The sequence below is a fragment of the Sycon ciliatum genome, chromosome 10 (genome assembly GCF_964019385.1).
Source record: "Sycon ciliatum chromosome 10, ocSycCili1.1, whole genome shotgun sequence".
In the NCBI taxonomy this organism is placed as follows: domain Eukaryota; kingdom Metazoa; phylum Porifera; class Calcarea; order Leucosolenida; family Sycettidae; genus Sycon; species Sycon ciliatum.
Window position 1 is genome coordinate 25256485 of NC_088652.1, and position 18209 is coordinate 25274693.

An 18209-nucleotide genomic window follows, 5' to 3' on the forward strand; every position below is an offset into this window, starting at 1 on the left:
GGCACAAAGTAGTCATTGGTTACTTTCCCAGCCATGTATTTGCGTGGAATAAAACTAAAACTAAATAAACTCGGATGGTGAGCCAATTTAATTATGGTGAAAAAAGAGAGCAGGAACAGGAAGGAGAACTCGTAACATTGTAGTCCTTCTCCTTTTTACTTAACTAAACTATGAACATTGGCAAAAGATATATGACATGATGGTCTTTGGAGGGAGGCAACGTAATGGTGCTCAGAACTCCGGACACACCTCCTGCACTTCGAAGAACGTGGTGGAGTAGAAGCCTGAGAGAGGCGTGCCCAGCGGGTAGCTGGTGGCACCGATGTTGACATCAATGTTGTGCGTGCCCTTTTTGATCTGTCCCGCTGCGGTGGCCTGGCAGATTCCCACGAGCACGGACGGAATAGGACTGTTCTCGTGTGGATCACTTTGGTACATGACGATATCAAGCTTGGATGGCTTTACGCACTCTTGGTCGTCGACCGTTATGAACCAGCGAACGGCCACGCCACGTCCCATCACGCGGATGTTCTCCGAGAAAGTCACGCGCAGCACGGTATTGTCGCGCTTCTTGGTGAATTTCATGCGAGCAATGCGCCCCTTGGATTGCGTAGTGCCTCCGTGTCCATGAGGGTGATTGCTCTGGTACTTGTGGCCTACCACGCCCCCATTGCAGCTGCTCTTACCACCAACCTAAGCACAACGTTAAAGAGAACAAAAAAGCAAAAAAGAACTCAGGTGGTGAGCCAAGGAAAACGTTGGTAACATGGAAAGTGTGGGCACAAGTTATGCGATCAAAACTTGGCCCACAATTTCCATGTTCATACAAAGCAAAAAAAGGACAATCTGTATAATATTTTTTTATGTTTTATGAAAGTTCACATGTCCACATAGAATCGAATAGAAAAACAACAACAACAACAACGACAACGACAACGACAACATTAACAACAACAACAACAACAACAACAACAACAACAACAACAACAACAACAACAACAACAACAACAACAACAACAACAACAACAACAACAACAACAACAACAACAACAACAACAACAACAACAACAACAACAACAACAACAACAACAACAACAACAACAACAACAACAACAACAACAACAACAACAACAACAACAACAACAACAACAACAACAACAACAACAACAACAACAACAACAACAACAACAACAACAACAACAACAACAACAACAACAACAACAACAACAACAACAACAACAACAACAACAACAACAACAACAACAACAACAACAACAACAACAACAACAACAACAACAACAACAACAACAACAACAACAACAACAACAACAACAACAACAACAACAACAACAACAACAACAACAACAACAACAACAACAACAACAACAACAACAACAACAACAACAACAACAACAACAACAACAACAACAACAACAACAACAACAACAACAACAACAACAACAACAACAACAACAACAACAACAACAACAACAACAACAACAACAACAACAACAACAACAACAACAACAACAACAACAACAACAACAACAACAACAACAACAACAACAACAACAACAACAACAACAACAACAACAACAACAACAACAACAACAACAACAACAACAACAACAACAACAACAACAACAACAACAACAACAACAACAACAACAACAACAACAACAACAACAACAACAACAACAACAACAACAACAACAACAACAACAACAACAACAACAACAACAACAACAACAACAACAACAACAACAACAACAACAACAACAACAACAACAACAACAACAACAACAACAACAACAACAACAACAACAACAACAACAACAACAACAACAACAACAACAATAACAACAACAACACACTGCATACGTTTTTCTGTCGCACCTCGCCCGAAAAGACAAAGGCCGGATATGCTGCAGATTGATCATACAAAATTCATAACACACAGCTGCGATTATCAATAATTTGCATTGGACAAACACCTTTTTTTTAAAGAGGTGCGTACATACATGTACACGTGGGCGCCGGCTTTTTCAACAAATGCTTGTAGAAAACAATCCACAGTAAAATAAGGTGAAGTACGAAAGGTTCCAGTAAGTGTGAACCAATATCAGGGGCGGGTGAAGAGAAGAGACAAAATGAGGAAGTGAGAAATAACGAAGGTGAAGATGTACATGTACATTATGTATGCGTGTGCCACAATACATAACGAACATTATTTGAACAATTATAGAGTGGAATGGATTTGCTCCCACACTGGAGCTCTCGCTATTCCGCCGACGACTTGACACTTGACTGACTCACGACTGCCATCCAGAGAACACGATAAGTCCATCGAACCTTCGACTCGGCAAACCTGCAAGAAAGCACCACTCCCTGCCCAAGGAGTGCAATGAGTGGTGCTTTCTTGCAGGTTTGCCAAGTCGAAGGTTCGATGGACTTATCGTGTTCTCTGGATGGCAGTCGTGAGTCAGTCAAGTGTCAAGTCGTCGGCGGAAAAGCGTGAGCTCCAGTGTGGGAGTAAATCCATTCCTAAACAAAATCATCGCCGACGTCGCAACCACCATTTCGTACAATCTTAGAGTGATACACGTGCATATGCTGTGTTTCTGAACACACTTGACATTCGGCTTATGAACGCGTTGCCAAATAGCTTCCAAAATATTCAACTACAATCAAGAGTATAATATGAAGTAGTGGGGAGCAAACCCTTTCTTAAGAGTATAATATGTATAGGATATTGCACGGTTCCGAGGCGATTATTTTCAAACAATGCGCGCCTTGGGGATTATGAAAAATAATCCTCGCGGACGCTGTGCAATATCCTGTATAGACCACACTTTTCGGGTGATCAGCAGCATGAACCAGTGCAGTGTGAACGGAACACCGAACGCGAAGTAGTTCTGACATAGTCGTTTGTTCGTCGCCTCTCCAGGTTTATCCACTTATTGGTTTGACTGAGGCTAGTGCGGAATGTCACACACTTTCTTTGGTTTGTCTCCCAAGACGAAGCCTAATGAACTCCGCTGCTTGTTGGTAGCTGACAAGACCATGGGGAAAAGCGATACTGATAGCGATCAAGTGAAGACTACGAAATAGTAAAGTAAAGTAAATTATCGTGTCCGTTCCCGAAGGGAACTCACGACGGCCGCTAACACCCGATAAACCCTAGCGGCAGATGCAGCGCCTAACGGTGGGGGTGAGTGGATAAGTCTCACAACAACAGGCACAAGTGCCGAAAACGACCCCATTAGCTGCATCCATAGTAGATATTGTAATTATTTGAAAATAATTTGAGGTACTTTGTTCGTCTGACACCTACAAAATATGCTGCGTTGAGGCGATTTATTCCCTACAAATTAAAGACTACAATGAAGAATTGTCAGATACTGAAGTCCGTCCCATGGCTTGGTCAAATGTTGTAAGAGTATCCGAAATAAGATGGATTGTTTGTGATCGTGTGGAACAAATTTGACAAGACCAGTAGAGCGTGAATGGGTACATCTACATCAGTGTAGAACGAATGACATTGAGTTAGTAGTAGGCGAACTGCTGCAAAGATTTATCTTTCAGGTCTGTGAAAGAAGGAAATTTCCAAATACTGTACTCGAAATCAAAGTTTGCATTGAACGGCGATGCTCACCACTATGCGTCTTTGTCATTTCGTTCAATGTTTCTATGACAACTCGTGTGCTGGACGAGCATTTGTTGTCATTGACTCAATTTCTGTTACTCTCCATAGGCTATTGGATTATTTTCCTTACTCGGTCTATTTATAACCAGTATCTATATGAGAGTGTGGTGTGTCTCAATGGTTACCGGTGTTCGGCACACCCGGTTCATGTAGTATGTTGTAAATTAAGATGCTCTTGTTTTTTGCTGATAGAAAGATTGCCTCTTCCCTAATTTTGTTTCACCAGGATGCTTTTCTTTTGACCACTATAGCCACTTCTCCTTGTTAGGCCTTATCTGGAATGCCCATTCTTGCATATTCAAACAGCAATCAAGGGAGCTAGCTCTCATGGTTATGCTGGTAGAAGGACTAGGTCCGAGGGGGATCCAGAGAATTCTCTGCGGATATGAGATCCCCTCGAACTAGGGGAAGTATCCGTAGATCACCTGAAAAGGGTGGTCTATAACTATATTGAATAGTCTTCCTGCAGTGGATAACCATGACGAGCACGGCACAAAACAGAAAAACAGGAATCAAATCAAGAACTGCAGCAATCAGGACTAGAGACTAAATTATTGTACACTGACGATTTGCTAATAAAAAACGACCAGACGCATCACTGACTCTCTCTCTCTCACACACACACACACACCCGCACACACACACAAACACACGCACACACACACGCGCGCGCGCAAACACACCCTCAGTCTTGATCACCCAAATCCATACCACTCAGCTTACCTTCTCCGTCCCTGCGCGTATCAACACCGTCAGCACCGGCTTGACGCTTCTCCCAGTCCACTTCGTCCAGCGTCCCGACAAGATCATCTCCAACATTGGAGTTACCTGGAAAATCGACAGAGGCAACAGGTAACACGGCAACAACAAAAACTTCAGCGAATTCACAATACAATACAGCTCGTACCAGACCATACACGTAGATCAAGAGCAGATTACAACAGTACCTATGCATTCACTGTAAACATGCAATCGCAACAATCTGAGAGACCTACAACTGGAGCGACGGCAGCGGCAACTGCAACTTGTGTTGATGGTAATCAGGCCGACGGAGTAGTACAATATTACAATATTGGTCTGGAATTTTTAGCAGGCTTTCAAAGTTGCGCTATTGCAAATAACAAGAGTGCATAAACATTATGTTTATGGACTCTTGCAAATACTGCATAGCAGGAAATTTTCGAACGGAATTTATTTTCGTACGATTTCGTACATGGCCTCTTTTGTACTAAAATTAATTCCATGCTAAAATTTGTTCATGAGAAAATACGAACACTATACTTCAGTACATGCATACTGCTTGCAAACACGTGTATTTAGCATGCAGCACTGTACGAAAATATAATCCGTACGAAAGGTCGAAATTCGGCTTTGTCCGAAAATATTTCCGTCCGAAAATTTCCTGCTATACAGTAATGATCTGCTTTGATGGTAGTGACAGCTAATATTTGCCTGAGTTTATCTTTGGATTTTTCTTCGATCATCTTTCCGATCACATTTTCATGGAATTTCAATAAATTTTTTTGACACGACAATATCACTGTACTACTTCCTGATGGTGATGGCAGGACGAAGTGGACAGGCAGGAGAGTCAAATCGGTCCCCCCGTCCCCCCCCCTCACACACCCTTTGCTATTACATGTACATGTAGGTATATCCTTGGGCTATGATCCCGTTTGACTTTTGCGAAGTAAAATAAAGAGTGGAAGACTGTACTATATGATGCGCTGTCATCCTATAATATTCATGCCTCTACACACAACACAAAGGAACAGTGTTTTAGGACTGTTTTCTTCAACAGTTTTCTTACTCTGTACATTCGCTTGACACATCTACTTGTTTAGTACTCTGATGTTGTTTGTTCACCATTCAGTAACGTATTCTAACTGATGATTGTCACGATCCCAAATACTTTCACTTGATGTTGTGTGCAGATGCGCGAACGTATTATGTATAGTATACGATGACAGCGCTTACTGTTTGCGAATTTACAACTTTTGTATTCTCATCGACCCCACAATACTGTACAGTATTATCACCTCAGACCAAAATCGATCATCTATATGTTCATGTACCAATGAGCTATTAAAGTATAGAGCGGAGACAATTATAATGGTACTTGACAGGGGCACGCGTGTTTGCAACGTGATAGTCGAACGAGCTGCTTTCCCCGGTGCCGAAAGGCGGGCTCACCACCCCATGCAGTGTGGCAACTTCCCCATGTCGTCTAACCCTAAGACGAAGTGAGTACTGTCGTAGTCACACTGGGTGAAGTTAAAAAATTAAAAAAGTGATACAGTAGTAGTAGACCCTAGCCGACACATTGTTTTTTGTTTGAAGTTTTATTTTACATCGCAAACCAAACGGGCATGGTGCCCAATATTATGATGGCGATAGAATAAAAAGTGTGGCTCGATAGTCGATAATACTGCACTTGAGAAAATGAGAAAACAGTCAATAGGAAGTATATGTACCGGTAACTACAAGTCCAGTTCGAACAAAATTAACAATCCGAGAGAAATAGGAAGATGAGGACCTATGGCAGAGGGAGGTACTATTCGGACTATTCGGCCTTATTAACCGCAGAAAAAAACTTTCAGCAATCTTTTTTTAAACGGGGTTGGAGGACGAGTGGACGTGAGTTCCTGTGGCAGGGTGTTCCAAAGCTTTATTATTATTATTATTTGAACAAACGGCGAGGAGACAACAATTTGATAACCGCAATCAGTAATACAAGCTGGATCGACATTTGTGTACACTGTATTCATGTATTGTAAAACTGTGGAGACAATGTGCAATAAAACGATGAAAAATGTGAAGAAATTGTGTAGAGAAAGAAAGGGAAGGATTCAACTTGTTTGAATCCCTTTCTTTCTCTACACAATTTCTTCACATTTTTCATCGTTTTATTGCACATTGTCTCCACAGTTTTACAATACATGAATACAGTGTACACAAATGTCGATCCAGCTTGTATTACTGATTGCGGTTATCAAATTATTATTATTATTATTCTTTATTTCCACGATGGCCCATGGCCAATAAGGAAGATAATATGATTCAAATCAGTCCAGAATCATATAAAATCAGTCTAGCAAGTAAGGAAACCAACACATTGCAGGGGGATGGGGTTACGATGGGGTGCAGTTTGAGCTACTACAGGAGCATATGGATGATAGAATGAGGCTAGACGCCATTGATTTAAACGCATGCTTGCTATTTGTTTCACGCCGGTCGGGGGGTAGTTGGTTGAAATTGTGAAGGGACAGGTTGAAGCTTCACGGCAGAAACCAATGGTCGGCTGTCGCCAGATATTTATTCTCATTTTAACTGTAAGCACCCCCTACCGAGATACATGTAGGACTCAGTGACCAGTCAAGGCCCCGTGACCAATCACGGTCCCCGTGACCAGTCAAACAGTCACAAACCCCCCATGACCAGTCACAAATTAGTTTACCAGTCACAATGCCCCATGACCAGTCACAAATCACCATACATGTACATGTGTAAAGTACACAGTTCGTGACTGCTCGCAGGGTGCTTCGTACTGCAGGGTTTGTTGTGGAAACTATAATTCCCTATGAGCGGTCACAGAATACAGTTGTGACCACTATAATTCCATGCGAACAGTTACATGCGGAATGTACAGTTGTGACCACTCTTTCTCTGTGAGTAGTCACAGGCAGAATATAGGTATTTCTGTATTACAACAGAGATTGGAGGCTTTGTCACAACTCTGAGTTTCACGTATTACTACGATCGTCAGGCCACTGATGGCTCCTAAACGGGCAGCCTGAACATAAGGGGGAGCAAGGTGGGAAATTCTGAGGGGTATCATAGGCGACGGGTATTATAGTGCAAGAGTCAGGTACAGGCATGAAGTTGCCAAGTCTTCAGACTTGGGGCTATGCAGCAGCAGTTCCAGCGTGAATGACATAGAATAAGGCTGGGGACCACACATGCCCACACCATTACACACACATACACCCACACTCTCTCCCTTTTCTCACATACACTCACACGCGCGCGCACACACACACACACACGCACATATGTCATTCATTCTCTACATCACACACACACACACCTGGCCTGGTGTACAGCTGCCAAATGCTTAGCCGCGCCGCCCCCGAGACAGGGGGAGAGTAGAAGAGAGAGTTTGAGACACACACACATCCACACACACACACACACACACACACACACACACACACACACCTTTGACCTTTGACGCCCATCGCCGGAGGCGATGATAGCAATGCTACGGCAGAAGCCATAGCAACTTGTGCTGGGATTACACCATTCAACAGCTTGCAAGGCTGAAGAATTGACCGTCACTATTCAGCCTGGTCTACACCATACAGCTATTTGGAGTGACATTTTCTGGCCAGTGAATCCCTATTTTTGGTCTTTTTTCATTTTTTCCCCGCACACACATCACACCACATACTCCGGCATGCACTGGCTGTTGGTAACCACCCAGGAGAATGAAAGAAAAGTCAGGAAGAGTCTGAGAAAGAGAAGAAAGACGTGTGTGACCATAATCGTCGGGAATCGAACCCGCAATCTATCGATTGGAAATCGCTGCACATACCACTGCACACATACACACACACATACACACATACACACACACACATACACACATACACACACACACACCTGGCCTGGTGTACAGCTGCCAACTGCTTGGCCACGCCGCCCCCGAGACAGGGGGAGAGTAGAAGAGAGAGTTTGAGACACACACACACATCCACACACACACACACACACACACACACACACACACACACACACACACACACACACACACATCCACACACACACACACACATCCACGCACGCACACACAAACACACACACATTCTCTAAATCTCACACACACACACACACATTCTCTCTCTCTCACACACACACTCTCTTTCTCACGCATGCACACACACACACACTCACACATGCGCGCGCACACTTACTCACACACACACACACACACACACACACACACACACACACACACACACACACACACACACACAAATAGGCAGCGGGACTACCAGCTAGATTTACGTGACCTTGCGGACAAAGTTACGGAGGTAGAACCTGTTTTCATGACGATACTTGGACACAAGTACTTCTGTATTATTATTTTATCTCTTTTCAACCAATCCACAAGCCAAGAAGAGATGCGTAGACGGAAGAACCGTACTCTTCGTGATACTGATCGCAAACATGATTAATTCCTCCAGGCCATTGAGCACCCAATTCTAAACGTTATCTAAGCAAAGCAGCATGCCAGTTCAAGAACATCTCGTCAGACATACATATCGATACATGTCTGGTGCACTCTCACTAACAAGCAGGCATCGCAGGCTACATTCGCACCAGCAATCAAAAGAAGTTGAAGTGAGTGAATATTTCTATAAAATTAATAATTGGAAGACAAATGAAGGTGTGGAGGATCGCCCAAAAACACTGACAAGGAGACAGTAAACGGTACACAGTACTCGTATGCATGTACTTTTAATACACGTAATAGCAGCACAACGAGAGAGACCATGATGCATAATGTTGCATCAATAAATTTTACAGAGTTATTTTGGGAGTAGGAATGAAGATGTGTTCGAAGCAGTAAACTGCGTAAGCACTACGTTGAGCCAGAATATTGAAATACAGTTTCCTGCAGTCAAAACAAGACACTCACACTTCTCTGGTCTAGTTCGCCATTCTTATCGATAAACATGACTTGATTTAATTTCTTACGATGGTTCTTGAGAATGGATCAATGATGTCTTGAATAGATGTCTTCCTGAACGACTTCAACTGAGACGCAGTTTCAGTTTCAACAAGCTGGACATTGTTTTTCTGTGGAGTCTTCCACAAGAAAGACAGAGCTACACACACGAAGGTGCTTGATGTACTCAGTACCTTCCTGGAAATGAACATATTTTCATGTCCATCTTCATTATATTTTCGTCTCTGCATCGTCGACGATGTCCACTTCTGACTCCGTAATCTTGTCACCCATCCTCTCCAAAAACACAAATCGAGTGCTGCTTGCATGCTGGATCAGTTGAAGTCAGTCTCTGCTCTAGCAAGATCGGCATGCAAAAATTACATGACTGAAAATATTCCGAAATAGCTTTCCTGAACGACGAAGTTTGTTCTTCAAATAATGATGAATAGCACAACCTACTAGCCAGAACGTCCTCTCAAAAGAGATTCTATCTGAAGCCTGCAAGATTTTCGACCACCCTTCGTTTTGGAGAGGAGCCCACACACACCAGCTACAAGTAAACTACGCGGAGATCGAGAGTTGATCGAAATCTTTCTTGCTCACTTCTGAAACCAGAAACCTGTGAAGGAAAAAAGTATGCTGAACGCGTGAATGCCTACAGTTGAGTCGTAATATTTTGACGTGGATCCTGTGACCGTTCACAGAGAAAGTCGCGGCTGTTTCTGACTGGTCATCGGGATTCAAACTGGTGTGTGACTTTATGACTGTTCTTCGGGGATTTGTGACTGTTTGATTGGTCACGGGGATCGTGATCGGTCATCGAGACGTGACTGCTCACTGAGTCCTACATACATGCATTATGCTGAGCTCACTGACTTGTCCGTTTGAGCACTCCTGGAAAACTGATTTTTCATTGCTAGCAGGTTCGGTGTCATTTCCTCTGTGCTGCACTGATGAGCCCACAAAGGAGGAAGTAGTTATATGTCAGCAGATTGAGATACATGTACACGTGGAGAACTAGATTCTAACACGTGTAGGCCTTGACAGATTATGTTAATATTTTCGGACTAGGTCCGAGGGGGATGTGAGATCCCCTCTAACTAGGGGAAATATCCGTACATTACCTGAAAAGGGTGGTCTATAACTATGTTGAATAGTCTTGCTACAATAGATAACCATGACGAGCACGCCACAAAACAGAAAAACAGGAATCAAATCAAGAACTGCAGCAATCAGGACTAGAGACCTAATTATTGTACACTAACGATTTGTTAATACAAAACGACCAGACGCATCACCGACTCTCTCTCTCTCACACACACACACACACGCACACAAACACACGCACACACACACGCGCGCGCACACACACCCTCAGGCTTGATCACCCAAATCCATACCACTCAGCTTACCTTCTCCGTCCCTGCGCGTATCAATACCGTCAGCACCGGGTGGACGCTTCTCCCAGTCCACTTCGTCCAGCGTCCCGACAAGATCATCTCCAACATTGGAGCTACCTGGAAAATAAACAGAGGCAACAGGTAACACGGCAACAACAAAAACTTCAATGAATGCACAATACAATACAGCTTATACCAGAATATGCACGTAGATCAAGAGCAGATTACAACAGTACCTATGCATTCACTGTAAACATGCAATCCCAACAACCTGAGAGAGCGACAACTGGAGCGACGGCAGCGGCAACTGCAACTTGTGTTGATGGTAATCAGGCCGACGGAGTAGTATAATATTACAATATTGGTCTGGAATTTTTAGCAGGCTTTCCAAGTTGCGCTATTGCAAATAACAAGAGTGCATAAACATTATGTTTATGCACTCTTGTAAATAATGATCTGCTTTGATGGTAGTGACTGTTAATATTTGCCTGAGTTTAACTCTGGATTTGTCTTCCATCATCTTTCCGATCACATTATCATGGAATTTCAATAAATTTCTTTGACACGACAGTATCACTGTACTACTTCCTGATGGTGATGGCAGGACGAAGTGGACAGGCAGGAGAGTCAAATCGGTCCCCCCCCCCCCCCGTCACACACCCTTCGCTATTACATGTACATGTAGGTATATCCTTGGGCTATGATCCCGTTTGAATTTTGCGAAGTAAAATAAAGAGTGGAAGACTGTACTATATGATGCGCTCTCATCCTATAATATTCATGCCTCTACACCCAACACAAAGGAACAGTGTTTTTAGGACTGTTTTCTTCAACAGTTTTCCTACTCTGTACATTCGCTTGACACATCTACTTGTCTATTACTCTGATGTTGTTTGTTCACCATTCAGTGACGTATTCTAACTGATGATTGTCACGATCCAAAATACTGTCACTTGATGTTGTGTGCAGATGCGCGAACGTATTATGTATACGATGTCAGCGCTTACTGTTTGCGAATTTACAACTTTTGTATTCTCATCGACCCCACAATACTGTACAGTATTATCACCTCAGACCAAAATCGATCATCTGTATGTACATGTATATAGCAATGAGTTATGAAAGTAGGGAGCAGAGACAACTATAATGGTACTTGACAGGGGGCACGCGTGTTTGCAACGTGATACAGTGGAACGAGCTGCTTTCCCCAGTGCCGAAAGGCGGGCTCACCACCCCATGCAGTATGGCAACTTCCCCATGTCGTCTAACCCTAAGACGAAGTGAATACTGTCGTAGTCACACTGGGTGAAGTTAAAAAATAAAAAAGTGATACAGTAGCAGTAGACCGTAGCCGACACATTGTTTTTTGTTTGAAGTTTTATTGTACTTGAAGTACATCGCAAACCAAACGGGCATTGATGCCCAATATTATGATGGCGATAGAATAAAAAGTGTGGCTCGATAGTCGATAATACTGCACTTGAGAAAATGAGAAAACAGTCAATAGGAAGTATATGTACCGGTAACTACAAGTCCAGTTTGAACGAATTAACAATCAGAGAAATAGGAAGATGAGGACCTATGGCAGAGGGAGGTACTATTCGGACTATTCGGCCTTATTAACCGTAGAAAAAAAACTTTCAGCAATCTTATTTTAAACGGGGTTGGAGGACGAGTGGACGCGAGTTCCTGTGGCAGGGTGTTCCAAAGCTTCACGGCAGAAACCAATGGTCGGCTGTCGCCAGATGTTTATTCTCATTTTTAACTTTAAGCACCCCCTACCGAGATACATGCATTATGCAGAGCTCACTGACTTGTCCGTTTGAGCACTCTTGGAAAATTGATTTTTCATTGCTAGCAGGTTCAGTCTCATTTCCTCTGTGCCGCACTGATGAGTCCACAAAGGAGGAAGTAGTTATATGTCCGCAGATTTAGATACATGTCCATGTACATGTGGAGAACTAGATTCTAACACGTGTACAGCGGTAATAGGATTTCTGTTACGTACCGTTAACCATGTGACCAGACGCCAGTAGAAGCACAGCGAACGCCAGGAAGGCAAGGGACAGAGGATCCAGTTGATGCGCCATGCTTGAACTCGCTGCAAGATGATGCAATGCACGAAGAGGGCGTCCTGGTGAAACGGGCAGTGAAAATCCAGCTACCTTTAAAACTGTAGCCAACAGAATTTCAATATCCTTCCTTCGCCTTCCCTGTCTTCTTATAGCTATGGTACTCAGTGCTCTCCTTTATAGCAGCCCACAGATGTGACTCCTTCCCTTTTGGAACCTTGCAGAGAATAGGTGAACCGGATATAAGCGGGCAGCGGTGTGAATGGAAGACTGCGCCTGTGAGGACGTAGGTCGCTTAAAACGAAAAGACGGAACATGTGCTGCAAGGATATCAAAAGCGCTCCGCGTGCCGCCGGGATCTGCATTCCACTGGCCTGCAGAGTAGTGGGAAACCTTTTCCGTGTTTACGCTGGCGGGAACGTCACGTGAACGATTCACCTTGACAACTTTCACATTCCGCTTGCTTTTCACGCCAGTCTGAACGCGCCCAGCAACAAGACACGATGAACCCCATGCACATGGATGTGGTAATGAGCAGGTAAACTGGAGGCTCTCTGTCACCAGGGTAGACCCAGTACTAAGCAAAGGTACTTCAAAAGTAAGTACTAGAAAGTGACTCAACACGACTGACTGATCATACAGTGCATGGGGCTGTGTTCCTAAAAAGAAGTTCAAAAAAATAGACCAAACACTAGTAGTAGTAAGTAATAGTTGCACGCAGCTTTCGTAAGAATGCGAACTGGACACTGGGCGCAGCAAGAACACTTTGCCTCAATCAAGAACATGACGTATTGTCTCTTCTCTCTGCGCTGCACAGGCCCGCGTGACCAACTAGATTAAAACTCGATGAACATGAACTCGATGCGTCCAGACTGAATTGAATTCCTCACATGCAATCCATGTACATGTACATGTAGATCTACCCCGTGACGTCATGAGACCCATACAAGTCATGCAGATGTTCTGTTGTTGGTGTATGGGCACACCACTCAACAGTGCAGATGTTCTGTTGTTCACAACACTCAACAGTGTAGATGTTCTATGACTAGTATGGCTTGAAAGTGCTACGTCACAGCATAGCAACAATTTCAAAAATTCAAAAACTGGATCCACTTGGATTCAGTTTTTTGTATGGATCCAAGCACATTTCAAGCGGTCTTACCCACAGCATGGTGATGTAGCCAGTGAAACTGACTGATTTGGCTGCTGGGGGCGGGGTTACAACTGGTGGCGAAATAAAAGTCACACCTGCATGCGACATGAGTGGGTTGCTATGCACCCACATACTTAGGCAATAGCAAACTCACACCTTAGTGGATCCAAAAATAGAAATCTGATGTCAACTTACTACTCCCTGGCCATTTTGACGTCATCACTTTCAAGCCCTATAGGGCTATAGGGCTTGAAAGTGCTACGTCACTCCATAGCAATGGCATAGCAACAATTAGAAAAATTCGAAAACTGGATCCACCTGGATCCAGTTTTTGTATCGATCCAAGCACATTTCAAGCGGTCTCACTCACAGCAAGGTGATGTTGCCAGTGAAACTGACTGATTTGGCTAGTGGGGGCGGGGTGACAACTGGTGGCGAAGTAAAAGTTGCACCTGCATACGACATGAGTGGGTTGCTATGCACCCACATACTGAGGCAATAGCAAAGTCACACCTTAGTGGATCCAAAATAGAAATCTGATGTCAATTTACTACTCCCAGGCCGTTTTTGACGTCATCACTTTCAAGCCCTATTGCATGGAAACACTCAACAGTGCAGATGTTCTGTTACTAATACTAGTATTGCATGGGCACAACACTCAACAGTGCAGATGTTCTGTGATTTCCACAAGACACTGTCTGTACACTGATACTTGTACAGACATGTTGTTGGTCTACTATTGAATAGTACCATGTACAGCCATGCTGTTGGTCTAGTACTAGTGCTAGTACCATGTACAGACAATCAGACATCCTATACAGGCTAGACTAGAGTGATAGTGCAAATGCACCCACCTGTCAACCAATACTTTGCAAACAAAGAACCTGTGTCGGGCCATTGAGAAGTGGTGAGCGCTCATGATCTTTCCCTGGGCACTGCAAATGCACAACTAACGAATTAGCTGACTGTATCATTTTCGACTTTTCCGCTAATTTTCATCATCAGGATACAATATGAAAATTTAAGTCTGCCAAGAGTAGTATTTTATGGAGTCAATTTGATACCGGCTGATCCCTCCGCACTCTACGAGGCCTCTAGGTCCATCCAGTATCAAAGGGATTGACTGCCAAGAAAAAAACACGTTTCTTCCAGTGATTTTTTCAAATCGCCTCGTAGAGGCCTATACAGAGAAATCACTTTTTGGATCACCTTTTGCCGCCCCGAAGTATCAAAATCTTCGGGGCTGACAAATGCTACAAATGACATGCGTATAACCACTTATATCCACAAGTTGACCAAATACCTTTGTGCTCCAAATGTCACCCCGCATCGTAAAAAAAACCTAGGCAAAATGTAGCTCTGTAATCGAAACTCTGTATCTGAAATGGCCAAGCGGGACAGGTGGAAGCTATTAGGACATATATTACGCCAGCCAAGTGACATCCCTGCAAATGTTGCTCTCACTGCTTTCTGTACATATGCTACCAGTCAGCCCTTTCGAATGGGTGCACCCCGCTCTTGCCTCACCACAAGTCTCCAGCGAGACGTCCGCCTCACACCTATCTGCATTTTTAAGCCCAGCTGCCTTCGTGATCTCGGCACCTATGCCCGCGACAGAAAACAATGGAGTAACATCTGCTCAGCCATTTAGTCTAGTACTGCTCTTCTTAAATTTGACCTTTATTACAAGACTCTTCTTTTCTTTTTCATTTCGTTCTCCCACTCTCACACACACATGCTCACAGTTAATTCTGCCGTCGTGAGTCCCATTCGGGACGGATACGAGAATAATAATAATAATAATAATAATAATATTACTAATCGAAACAAACAAGTGAACTTTAGTAAATTTAACTCGGATACTGAGCCAGTAAGAAAGGACATGGAAACGAGTTATGGACTCGGATGGAGACTCAGAGCCAATGATTAATTTACACAAAAGAAAAATGGACCCAGGAACTACAAGTTACGCTATAATGTCCACTAACACCACTAGTTACTAAACAATCAGCTCATGCGATAACATTGCACGACACTGACCGACGGTACAGACATTCTAGAACTAACTGGCTACCCTTGGAAGGTTCTAAGTTATAGAAATGACAAAAAAAGAGGGGCAGGTGAGCGCAACCAAGATAACACGAGCTGAAAGTCTCAGCTGTGAAGGACGTCGGCGGATGTTCATGCATGTCGATGACGACCCTGCCAACGCCATTGGACAATACGGTCAAACTACGATTCAAGGACGCACCGCAACATTCCACACAACGTGTGCGGCTCAAAAGATGCGGAGATCAATAAAAGGGGAAGCTGTGCGAACAGGAATCATGCAAAACCGACCGCCTCAGTAAAACAGCACTGCACTTCGACTACGACAATTAAAAAATATTTAGATGGACAATAAGCAGCGGTAAAAAGCAGCAGTTTCACACGACGATCGTTTCGCCGTACAGATAAGGGCGGCTCATCAGGTGTGCAGGAATGGACTACTAGTAGAATTTATTATTTTACAAGGGAACTCCCAACAGGCGTTGCCTTTTTACTGGGAATCCTAGGAATGACTTGGTGCTTGTGACAAATGCAGAAAGGGGCTTACCTTGACGACATCCAGGTGGAAGCATGCTCCATCTGTCTGCTGCCAAAAATGAAATAGCATTCAGGCCGTAGCGAGACGTAGCTCCGGGTAAGTTCGGAGCGGCTGAAGCTTGACCGCGGTGTAGCAGCAGACTCGGATGGAGAGCCAAGGATTAATTTATACAAAAGTCCCTGGTTCGAGTCCCGGTGGTGTGACTGATGATTATTTTTTTATTTTTTTCATATCTGGCTTGCAAGTGTTGAGTTTTGGAGAGAAAAGAGCAGTACGTGGCATGTGGCCTCTGATTTCCTAATACCTTTGGAATTACAATTGTTATTATTGACATTAGACTGTTTTTACAGCCATTAAAAAAATTCCTAATACTTTGAAATTCGCCCTGAAGTCCAAATTTGAAATTTCAGTTATTTGTATTTGCTAGCAATGGACATAGTTTGATGCGCTCCCCATGATATCAAGCGAATCGCCGAGGGCCCTCTTGATTGGTGTGAGTTGCCAGTATGATGCAAGCCAGATATCATGGATATGAATAGACCAATCCCGAAAAGATTGTCTGGGTTCGTGAAAGGGGGCACGCGTGCAAGCCGCCACGTGTGAAGTGCATCGTTTTGTATTCAGTTTGTGTGTGTCAGCTCATGGCGGAGGAGAGAGAGACTTTTGCTCGCCGAGCTGAAGCTAAAGGATTTGATGGAGCTCTGCCAGCAGCTAGTCAAAGGACCTTCGGTACCTTAGGCAGACCCTGACGGAGTTTGGAGGCCAGCTAGCTCTCGGTGAGGAGAGAAACATTCACGTGGCGATCGACTCTCCGTAAAAAATGCAACCTACATAGCGCCGACATACTGCAACAGCTACGATTCCAGCTAACTAACGTTACTTCTCGATCTGCTGCTTCACAAAGTTCAACTATTTACAAGTCCTGACTGTTGTAGTCTGAAGCTGGAGTCTCATCGCCCACCTACAGGTAGCTTTTTGGAGCTGATGGATTTCCCGACTTGGACTCCTTCCGCAAACTCTCGCAACATTACTACAGTGTATGCTGTGTTTCCGCACGCTCGTGTCGACATGTCACCTGGTCACCTATACTGTACCGTCCCCGGGGAAAATTGCGGAAAAAATCGCAAAAAAAGAGGGGAAAAACGCGGCATAATATGGCATAATTTGCGGTGAATTTGCGGTAAATATGCGGTAAATATGCGGTGAATACTATTGATGTGCGGCAATTTTCAGTGAGTATGTAGTGAAATCAATCAGTTACAAGTCTCTGGTGTAAGCACTCGTCATATTTGAGTAAAAAACCGCCACGATGAGACGTTGCTGACCGGACAGTGCACTGTGTGTACGTGTAGTGCAACAAAAAAGTTCAAAAAACGCGGGAATATCGCGGAAAACGCGGTCTTTTAAACAATCGCAAAAAAACGCGGGAAAAAACGCGGCCGCGGAATTGCAATTTTCCCCGGGGACAGACTGTACATGTACCGGGTCGCGGAGGAGCTTAACGACCTCCGCTGACTCCAGGTTTCCGAAATACTGCCGTCGTCGTCTTTGACTGAG

The 18209-nt window shown here is 43.8% G+C and overlaps 1 protein-coding gene across 2 annotated transcripts; it reads right to left on the reverse strand.

Annotated features, from left to right (window-relative positions):
• Nucleotides 1-19: 19 nt before the first annotated feature.
• On the reverse strand, nt 20-13214 carry LOC135826510 (uncharacterized). 2 transcript variants are annotated; one of them, XM_065339117.1, is made up of 5 exons: nt 12849-13194; nt 10853-10957; nt 4430-4534; nt 1882-1925; nt 20-693 (listed from the first exon to the last, which is right to left on the reverse strand). In XM_065339117.1, exons 1-5 carry the CDS (start codon nt 12928-12930, stop codon nt 232-234), a joined length of 798 nt encoding a protein of 265 aa, XP_065195189.1. In that variant the 5' UTR covers nt 12931-13194; the 3' UTR covers nt 20-231. The 2 variants fall into 2 exon arrangements, with proteins under 2 accessions (XP_065195189.1, XP_065195190.1); XM_065339118.1 differs by lacking the exon at nt 4430-4534 and having other exon boundaries at nt 12849-13214.
• Nucleotides 13215-18209: the final 4995 nt, after the last annotated feature.